The 11,468-nt window shown below is 37.6% G+C and overlaps 1 protein-coding gene across 2 annotated transcripts in view; it reads right to left on the bottom strand.

The window, feature by feature from the left end:
• Nucleotides 1-11,468, bottom strand: part of RhoGEF64C (Rho guanine nucleotide exchange factor at 64C) — a 34,087-nt gene that overhangs the window by 10,342 nt on the left and 12,277 nt on the right. The window contains exons 2-4 of one of the 2 annotated variants that reach the window (XM_026819477.1): nucleotides 10,252-10,469; nucleotides 912-1,314; nucleotides 4-284 (exon numbers count right to left, since the gene is read on the bottom strand). In XM_026819477.1, coding sequence (XP_026675278.1) covers nucleotides 4-284; nucleotides 912-1,314; nucleotides 10,252-10,377 — 810 coding nt within the window. In that variant the 5' untranslated portion in view covers nucleotides 10,378-10,469. The remainder of the gene's footprint in view (nucleotides 1-3; nucleotides 285-911; nucleotides 1,315-10,251; nucleotides 10,470-11,468) is intronic. The other variant, XM_018036598.2, reaches the window with a different exon arrangement.

Genomic DNA, 11,468 nt, shown 5'->3' with positions numbered 1-11,468 from the left:
GACCTCGTCTAGCCACTCGTCGCTGAATGGACCAGTGAAGCTCGCTCGTTGCTTGCGCGTCCCTTCCTCGTAGCTCGCGACTGTTTCTTTGTCGAACCATTCGGATCTCGAGGAGGTACCTTCGATCGAGCCCTTTCGGGTATTCCTCGCGATGCTCAGGCTCCGGGAATCGCGTTGAGGTAATGGCCGATGCGGCGAGATGCTTCGGGCTCGGGTTCTGGGTTCCACCAGCCGATTCCGACGCATCTGGTCGTACGGGTCGTCCATCGGTGATCTCAGGACTCCTATCCAGTTTTCATTTCGTTTAACAATGGAAGATATATGTCTATGTATAGCATCAACTATTTTTTAGCGAATTATAGCAGACGTAACATTATAACAAATGTAAGACGAACTGATTTTTGGAAAATTATGGTAGATAAAATAAATATAGCATCAATTAATTTTTAGGAAATTATAGTAAATATAATAAATATAACATAACGTAAACAAACTCATAAGCGAGTGTATTTATTATAATGCTTTGTATTAGATTATTTCAAGTAAAATCGTACACTGCGTTCGTGAAGCTAAGAATCAACAGGTGTGTCTTTTGAGAAACTTGCTAATACGATTACTTAGTGAACATTAATAAACGCTAATCTTTGTTACTAATAGATAGACAGCGAACGTTTATGTGAAATACAAGATTTGTGGCACTCGGTCTCAGTTCGCGGTTTCCCTTATCGATCTCAATCAAAGTTTATCTATTTAAGCAATGCAATGTACGTTCGCTTTTTATATTTTCTATACTTTTTATATTTCCCATATTTTCTACATTTTTTACAGTTTATCAAATGTAATGTTTATAGTTGGAGCCCAGTGCTGCTTTGTGTCATTGAAATTAGTGAATTTTTGATTAGGTGACTCACCCGCGAGGCTGGGCCTGGATCTTGAAGAGACCTGCGGTAGCCGACATGTTCCTCCTAAAGGTACACCAGCCAATCGGTGACCACCGCACTTGCGGCAGTTTCCGTATTTCTGGGTGGTTCCATTGAGAAATTCCGGACAGGAACATACTACCAGCACCGGTGCTCCCGGCGGCGGCGGCGGGGGCGGCGGTGTCATGAAGCCTCGTGGCTCGTGGCCAGGCCTCGAGGACCGAACCGTACCATACAGCCATGGGTGATCACCGTAGATCATTTGACGCGAGATCACGCTGCCGCCGCTTATCGTTCCCCACCCTTTGCCAACATCCTCGGTACTCTGATTCTGTCGCGACAGTCCCAGCCTCACGCTCCACGACTTCTTCCCTTTACTGAGCGTGTCGTAATTCTGAAACATCGAACAATCATCGAGGTCACTTATACGTACATCATAAGAAATACTAAATTATATGTAACGACGATTTAACATCGTTGTTCAGGCTCTGTAACATAACTGTCACACCGGAGTTACGCTTTATTATTAGTCAGTGTCCTCATTTGTGTAACAACGGTAACGTGATATTAAGGTCACAATTTTACGTTAACTACCTTTCTTCATCATCGACTCAATTTACATTTCGTAATTTTTATAAAGAATAAAATAAGAAATAATTTCTTTCCAATCGCTAATTCAGATTAGTACACTTTCCTGTCCGTCTATAACTTGTAAACGTTCACTTTGCTTTTTACTGATATCTCCAAGTTGTTGCATAAAAGCAGCAACTTACATGAAACCAACGTTTTAATTGTATACAAGCATGATGTTAGTGTACCATGTATGTATAATTGGAAATATTGCTACATGGTAGGTGGCAACGTATGAAGAGTAGAAGGTGTCAACGATTAGCATAATCTTGCAGCAGGACTGGTGTCCGTAACTAGCGTACCAACACATAATTCGTCATCGAGATAACAAAAACAACATTTACTTAGATATTAGCAAAATATTAATAGATTAAGCAACATGTTCTTTTTATGTACTAATAGATTATACATATATCCTACTTTGATATCTTTTAATGATTTTCTTGTTTTAATGGTAGACAATCGTTTCCTATTGAAAACGATTAACTATAATACAGTAAATGTCACAATTTCTTTTCTTACGAATCGAATGCTGAAGCGAAGAGAGGACGAAACGGGACAAACACGACCAAAAGGTTTGGCGAACGTCCTTTCTTACAAGAAGAAGGAATTCCAGCCTGTAGTGCAGTACCATAAAAAATCTATTTATACGAACAATAAAATCGAGGAAAGGAAACTGAATAGCAAGCATTCGAACTGGTCCTCGCCTGGTTTTTCTGGTTTTCATGCCCCGCTACCGTTCCAGACCCCGGCTCTCTCGACCAGAAACTTTCTTTAAAAACTAACTTGCAAACCACACAAATTACCAAAAAATTGTATCGCGAGAAACATCGTGGAAAATGTGAAAATTGCACCGCTTGTTCTTTTAATTTTGCACTTTCAGGATTATAGCTTTATGAAGTCTCTATATTATACGTGCACACAGTCGGTGGGTACCGCGCGAGCGTAATTAGCATGAGAGTCAGTTGGAAAGCGAAAGCTTAATTGAAACCAGGAAACTCATCAAGTAACGATCTCTCGAGCATTGTTTCAAGGAAAAAGACGATATTAAGATGATACAGCGGTTCAAAATACAGGCTTGGATCTCCCAACAAAATTGCTGTTGCTGTCATGATTATTATTATTATTATTATCATTATTATTAAAATATAAATATTAATTAATTTTATCTATTCCACTCTCTCCAGACTACGCGTTTAGCTTCCATAAAGTTTAACCATTCGAACCCGTAACCAAATAATACGAAGGAAAAGACCTCGCGGTTTCCCAGACGGGTCCATAGTTTTCGGACTTGCAGAATTACAGGGAGACGAACATGAGAAACATTAAATAATGGTAATGAACGATCACAGTAAATTACTTCCTCCATCGTTGTGGCTTCTGTTAAGATTCCCAGATTTATCTAACTGGGAACTAACGTAGGAAATCGGCGGCTTCCTCGGCCTCGGGAAAAAAGGGGTGAACGTGGAAAAGGAGGCTATTTGCATATTTTACAGGCGCGGCGCGATGACATCGTGGCTCGGTGCGAGAGGAGGCCGGGAAATGGAGCAGATACCTGGCCCGAAGGCAAACCCGATACACGCTTTACTTTCTCGTCCGAGCCTCGATCGGTCGGGGACTTTCGTAAAAGTCTCGTTCCACAGGCATTCACGTAAGAGGGACTGGCCTGTACGTACTGGTCGTACGAAAACAAAAGAAAAACTACGGGAATTACTGTACGTAGAGACATGATAAGCGCGCGTGTAACGCGGCCAGTCGTGTTTCATACCCTCGCGATAGGAAACAGGACGATATACATACATACGTACATACGTTGCAGCCATTGCAGGTGCAATGGAAGAGGCGTGGTCGACGAAATTTCAGATGAGGTCACCGGCACTTGACATTTCCAGGAACTTTCATTCCCTAATAAAAGTCTTACCGTTCGTTCACAGACGAAAATCGATTATTCCTGCTATATTCCCCATTCACTTTTAATGAACTTAGTTATAAATTGCACTCGAATCTTATGCTAGTGTGATCACGAGACTATTTATTACATGTAACATGTATCAGACTTGCCTTCGTATAGAAATAACGATTTAAAATATAAAAACTTTATAGAAACGATTATAGTATAAAGTGGATTGCAAGATTCAGATGTCGGAATGAGGAATTGAATAATAAGTATTGGATTAAGGAGAATGAAAGAGTCTGTAGACTATGTAAGGAGAAGTCAAAGACTTTAATTGAGATGGGAAGAGAATGTAAAGAGATGTAAAGAGAAAACAAAGAAGTGAGAGGAATACGAATAGGATGGCACAGAATGGATGCGGAAGGTCCTAGAAAAAAGGAAGAAAAATAAAGATGATATTTAAATATATATACACTGACACACAAACTTTAAGGCCGAAAGGCATCAAACAAATCTATTTACTGCTAGATATGGTATAAGCAAGAATTAGTTTTATTAGTATTATAAAATTAAAAATTAATCTATTAATTAAGTATAAAATTGTGAATAAAAACAATGCATAAGAAAAAAATTTGACATACAATGTATAAATAATGATTATCAAGGGATATGGAAGTTAGGATGGAATGTAGAAGTTCAAGCAACTTTGGAGTTAACGTCCTTTTATTCGAAGATGACGAATATTCTTGTTTCGTATACTTAGGCTGGAATTTATAGTCGTTTCTCAGTTCTCAGTTCTCAACTGCTTTATTGAAGTGAGTAAACCTACCACAATAACAGTAGACGCTTCAATGAAATTTAAAAAAATCTTCATCAATAATGAAGTAAAACATTTAAAATATATCCTCGATTTTCATCAATCATCAAAACACATAGATATACAACAAGCAGTTGAGAACTGCATTGAACAGAACAGATTGAGAACTGAAAACTGAGAACTGAGAGACGACTATAAATTCGGGCCTTAGAGATCAGGAATCTTGGACTAATAAAACTGGTTTATAGGTACACCGTGAAGATTCTGTTTTAGCAATGTAAACGTCATCTCACTAATTGCGTAAAAAGCACTAAGCGTAATCGTGGTCTGCGGTATGTAATAGTTTTCGTTCGCCAGTTTACTGCGGAAATTACGAAGTCTGAGGAAACGGGGATTAGTTGCCACGTTGGACAACTGATCGTTTAAATTACTTAGAAAACGGGTTACGTTACTCTAAACACGTTTGACGGGAATCACTAGAAATTTGATAAAACAGATAAATACAAAAGGCTAAGTCGTCGACATTTAAAGGCGATCTGTCTTAGAGATTTGATAAATGCTAATAAATTAACTATTAGACATATTAAATACTTGATAAAACAGGTGAAAAAGATAGGTTGATCATTTTGCTGGGGATTTGTTTAAAAATTTTTAGAACAGTCTATTCAACGTTTATTTCTAATTCATGCCGCACTTTTACTCGTTTCACGTTTCGTTAACTCCGCTTTCGAGAAATTTCTAAGCACGAAAACCTCGATTACAATTGAATTATTTAATCGTCGAAATGAACCATGATTAGACCGAGGCTTTTTATGCAATGCAAAATATTTATGGTATCAATTTCAAGAATGCGTTTTAAACGATGGCCTCTTTTATCATTGAGACATTCCAATAAATTAGAAATTGCGGAGCGTGTGAGATCAGAAAAGTAACATTCTTACGTCGAGGAGCGTCTTATGCACTACTTAACACGTTTGATCGGTGAAAATCATCGTTCATTTTCTCGAGCAAAAAGTACACGAGCTATTACAAGCCTTCGCGATTAAAATTAACGTCGAATGAATCAATTCTATGACAGGGACCAACATTACAACGACATTATCACAAGACTCTGAATTTTTATGCAAAATTGTATTTCCTGAAACATACTTTAAAGAATCTAATCCATTTGTAATAATGTTTCACTTTTACAGTTTCATAATGTGAGATTTGCCTCAATTATTTTATGTATTTTTGTGGATTATATAAAACAGGCACATTTCTTTATATGCAAATTTTGAACAATTGCACAAAAATTCACAGTCTAATTATCACAGATCTGCATACATGTGAACTATGGGATCCCAGAAAAATAAATTATCTTTCACGAAGATAGGCAATTGACTTAATTTCTTTTCTTTTGTAATAAAGTCTAATTGTAATAAAGTCCTAAGGAGTCTTTCGTTTATCTGCTTAAAATCAACTTTATTCTGCATCTTCTTTGCATTTAAGATCTCAAAGAACTTAAGAGGCTAGGGTAGTCACGTGACTTTTCTAATCTGTTTTATTGTTTTAATAATCTAGGGATTGACATGTTCACATTTTGCCTTATTGCACCGTTATCGGAGTAATTCACCGACGCTAGCTAGCACGGCTGTGAATTTTAATTATACAACGGCCGAAGCGGTGTATTCACTTTCAGACTCACGTACCAAACAGCAGAAATCAGGGAACGGTGTAAACAGGAAGTATCGTTTTATCTAGAGCATTAAACTAACGTATATTGTTTGAAGACTACACGGCTATCTTCCAATGTTCTCCAAAATGGTTGTTAAACATTGACTATTAGATCCTTACTAGGGAAAGTTCAATATACATATACTCACGAAACCGAGTCAGTTTCCAAGTTTCATCTCATGGGTTTCGATTTCAATTACGTTTCAATGTCAATCAATGAATAGTATTCACTTTACAGAAATTAACATCGGACCTCGGAATGAGTACTCACGAGTTTCGAAAAGATAATTAATAAATAATACTTCTTCAATATGTTCTTTGACATTATTTGAAATTTATTAAATAATTATAAGATAGTCTTAATTTAAACTAAAGAACGTTATTAAATAATCTTTTTATTTATGTCTTCACTATGTAGTGGAGTAAAACAATTTGTTCATATACAATATGCTGTCTTCCTGCGCTCGGTCAGCTACCAGCGCGGTAGTAATTGGCGTGTATGCATAAACGTACGTATGTATATGCAACCGGTTTTGCGTTTGGCCCACATTGCTATGCTACGATAGAACTTTCGAGATTGCGTCCCAGAAGTGTGTGCTTTTTCCGCATTCAGACACGGATTTCCTGATCTCGGAATAAATTACAGTTTACTTGACATTATGATGCTAAACAAGAATGTATGATAAATATAACCACAGAAAGCCGCATCATAACTGCGTTACCGCGTCATAACTGCGGGAATTGTTAATTGCTTACTTGAAAAGCAGAAAGATGAGGACTTACAAACATCGAGTACTCACTATCGACTGGCCCAAGGGGCTAGGCTAGTGACCCTCCAGGAAGTGACCTAAAGAGCCAGATTTAACTTCCCTCTTTCTAAAGAAGTCCCTCACGACTTAAAAACTTTTTGTATAAAGACGAACAGTGTTCTCATATTTTTGGCTAATTTCGTGGGTAACATTGACACTCCGTCTTATCGCACTGTTACCGGAGCCTAGATACTGCCCTGAGGGTCGAGTCATTGGAAAATGATTGGAAATCTGAAGAACTGAACCTCGGGAAATATAGCGATTGACGTAACGCAACGAGTTCGGTTGAATGTATCATCGAAGGGATCGCGTGCACCGATCGTTATCTGCGTTTCGTGTCAATCAGTGAAAACATTGGCGGATAGAATTATGAAAAGATGAGGCTGAGCATCCGGTACGTAAGAACCGAGGGGGAGGATCGCAATCGCGGTTTCGCTTCGCGAATTGCGGTATCGTCTGAATGCAGTCGGCGAGGATTGTGTAACCGTAGTAAAGTGTGGATCGTAGCCTCTGGTTACCATAGAGAGCCCGGCGAGTAGTATGATGCATCTATGGTGCATCCGCCGTGACCCCGGTGCATGCGCGTGCACCCGTGTCGCTTACGTATATACGAGATTTAATCGGGACATAACGCCCATATTCACCTGTCTTCGATTGCGTATACCAAATCTTTCCCAAATCACTTTTCCTCATTTATATCGTCCTCATTTACGATCATTTAGATTGTTTTCAAAATTTATATTCATTTATATTGTTTCGATTTATATTTACATACTTTTCAATTCTGCTCATTTATATTATTTTCAAAATTTATGTACATTTATATTGTTTTCAAAAAGTATATTGCTTCGAATTTATATTTGTATGCTTTTCAATTTTGCACATTTATATTGTTTTCAAATTCAATTTTGTTCATCCAATGATATTTAATATTTATAAAGAATAATTGAAAGAGATCGAAATAACGGAAGGAGCGTAGATCTTTAGTTACCTATAAGAAAATGCGAATGGGTTTAGAAAGCATGATAACCCGAAGCAAGGAAGTAAAGCAAGTATTCCGTATGCCTTGATGAATTCTAACACGGATGTAGTGATACCCAGTGATAAATGAACACGATAATGTATTAAATATCTTAATTACACACTCTACAATATTCCATATTATTACATATTCTATACCATTATTCTAATTGTTCTAATTAATCTAACTAATCTAATTATTATAAATTCTTCTACATAGGCTAGAATACGTTTTATACTTCAGCCTTTTGGCCCTGGAAAAAAACTCGTTTACAATTAAATATTTTCTTCTTATCACTGATCTTTCACTCATCTTCATTCATCCCTGTGAGAATCGAATCTTCAATCTCACAGTAACCCATGTGTGTGTGTGTGTGTGTGTGTGTGTGTGTGTGAATGCACCTTTGCACTGCTGGTATGTATGTACATCGACGTGTAGTGGCACTGTTCTTAAAGTTGTATAATTTAAGATATGTAATATAAAAAGCTGTGTACAACATTTGAAGTAATAAACTTTTAGAAAGAAATGATAATCAAAGAGGAGAGACGTTTTATTATTATAGAAATATATTCTTGTTTATTACTTAACGAAGCTCTAATGATTTCGTTTGCTTATATAATTAATATTTAACTTCACTATTGTTAATAATATATCCAAGGTGAAAGTAGATTAATAAAGAAACGAAAGAGTCTAATGGTCGTATCGGGAAGAGGTATCAGTAAAACAGATTCGTATCTGGCATATTTCAGTGTTACTTCAACCGCAAAAGTAAAGCTGTTTCACTTGTTCGCAAAAATCATTTGTTCAGACCCGACCGCGACGTACTTTCACTTCACTTATTTACTCATTTTTACCATCGTAACAGTGCAACGTACAATTATTGTGTGTCGATTAAAAAGTTATTACACTGAAAGACGATAGTGTCTCATGTATTATAGTATTTCTAATACACTAATGGTCACAGTGGTCACATAAAACTTTGATATACGAACGCTTACAGCATCACGATACGAATCCCATGAGGTCCAGACTTGAAGATAAAACTCTTATTTTTGTAGGGTAACACATCAGGCAACTGATAATCAATTGTTTCACATTTAATTATACACCACGAGTCCAGTCATACAGTAAATGTAAAATATCCCAATTTCAATTCACATTGCAATCTTCTACTCACTGTCTTTTTTTTCTATCATTTTGTCAACTATCATTTTTAGCTTCTTCTTCAAGGATGAATTTTTTAAACTAAAAGAAAATCGATTTAATTATTTCGTTTTCTTCCATTTATGCTGCTTTCTATTTACGTTTACTTGGAATCAATTTAATTTTAATTAATTTTAATTGCAACGTCCCTGAAGAAGTTAAATTAATTTTCAATAGAAATTGGGACGTTTACTATATCACGTCTTGCAACCATGAGAACGTAGGAGGAAACGCGAAATCGAACCCGATATTTGAGGTAACTAATATCGAATCACGTTCACAGTCATTTTATTCGACGTTTCGCTGGTGAACAGGACTGAGAAATGGTCCACTCCGTGCGGAAGATGCGGCGAACCGACGACCAACGGGGTATTCGGTGTCGTCGGCGAGGTCAGGTTTTAAGGTAAAACCGGAGCCATCCTTTGTGAACGAGTCGTACACCAACGAAATCATACGCGAGCGCTGTTACATCATCGGAAGAGCTGGTTTTGTCCTTGCTGTGACGTGTCGCGTTTCAATGTTCTCGATACGGATTCGTTTTGTAACAAACCTGAACTTATTTTGCAATTTCTGTTTAAGGTCGTACGAGCCGTAAGATCTCTGCCATAAGTTTAAGAAAAACATAAAAGAAACTATGTTCAATATTTGAACCGAACAATTTTTCTTCGTTCACAAAATTGTTCCACGTATATTTCCAAGTCACAGCGAATTTTTATTAATACTAACGATTTTTTATTATAACTAACGATACAAAGGGAAATCGAATGACACACAAGTCGAGATACAGACGCACGCACACACACACACACACACACGTGTGCTGTAACGTTACATAAGCAAGTGCCCAGTCACGAATTACAATTATCAAGGCGGCTTGTGCGAACTTTCTCTATATGGTTTTTATCAGAATATATGTACACGACCTCAGTCCCGTTCTCAGCTAATAAATCCTTAGCTGATTATAGATACATACACACACATCTCGTTACCAAATGTAGGACGCGTCTCCTCTCTCAATGCGTTGTACGTAATTATTGTTATTATAGCAAATTCCATTGTTATGCAAAAATGATTTAATCGAATTAAACCTCGATGTTAATAATTAATAATAAATTGAGGAATGATGATCGATATTTAATGTAACGAATAATGGATTTTAGAAATCCATAAAGAAGAAAAGAAAGAAAGCAAGCATTAAGGGTGATATTTATAGGTACTAAAATGGTCATATTGTGACTTACTTTTCCAGGAGTAGGCGAGGGCGACGTTGAATTTAACCCCTGCTGCAGATGATACATTTTCGGGGTGAGCATGGATGGAGGTGTGCCGAGGCTACCCGGGGCGATAGCCACGCTCGTCATGGTCATTTCCTACAACGGACACGATCCTCGGCTTCTTCGAACCATCTGTCCGTAGCCTTCTGCTGTCCTCGTAATTAGTCATCTTCGTACCCTGGCTACTGAAACATACATAGAAACTTTCATTTCATTCTACAGTTGCTCCCGTCATGTGTGCGTGGCTTCCAGACGGAAGACCCGGAGCACTTACGATTAGTATATAAATGTTGATTGAGAAAAATAAAAGAAATTGGGTACGTCGCAGAATATAGAGATCCCAAATTTTCATTGTATTCTACGCGTATGGAGATAAAAAGTGTCAAAGGAAGCCACGGGTCAAAACGGGTCAAAAGCCTCAGCCTCTCTAATGAAGGAAATGGAGGATGTTACAATAGAATAAGTATCTTATAAGATGAAGAATATGTTTAACACGTTAAGTGCCCTGTAAGTCATCTGTGACTGACAATACATTTTCGCTTCAGCCTCTTTAGTTAGGTATTTAAAAGAATAGAGATTGAAGAAGAAGGAAAGAAAAACTATAGCAAAAGAAGTATGTGGAAACAAAATGAGGAGTACGGAAGGGATCAAGTATCTCGTGAACCGGGTTACGTTTTCTGGTAGCTAACCGAGAGAAATATATTCGAGAGGGAACGAGCGGAGCTGAACTAAAGAAATTGGCGACTTCTTTCCGCGGCACGGTTATAGAATCACGCTGAAACGGCGATTTGTTGAGCAATCATTTCGATCGTATTACGACACTCCACAATGGTACCGTGTAATTTCACTCTCGCGGAGAGATCGCGGTTGCACAATTTTCGTCGCGCCAGACGAGACATTCGGGCGGACCTAGAAAGCGTCTAGGAAATGCTAATTTACCGGAGTTACTCGCGTTGGCTGTTATGCACCCGAGCCATCCGCCAATATGTAAATGTATACATATTTCCAATCCCATCCGCGCGAATCGTTAATTTATTTTATTTTGACACCGTCAATATGTCGTATGTAATATAACGTCCGTTCATTTATCGAGCAGAAGTTGTTTTTATATTTTATACTTCATCAAAATGGATTACCAAATTCAATGAGACGATTGGGATTTAAGTGAACAGAAACCCTAATTC

This window comes from Ceratina calcarata, unplaced genomic scaffold (genome assembly GCF_001652005.2).
Source record: "Ceratina calcarata isolate Rehan_Ccalc_2016 unplaced genomic scaffold, ASM165200v1 scaffold151.2, whole genome shotgun sequence".
NCBI lineage: Eukaryota > Metazoa > Arthropoda > Insecta > Hymenoptera > Apidae > Ceratina > Ceratina calcarata.
This window is presented reverse-complemented; position numbering and strand designations above follow the sequence as displayed.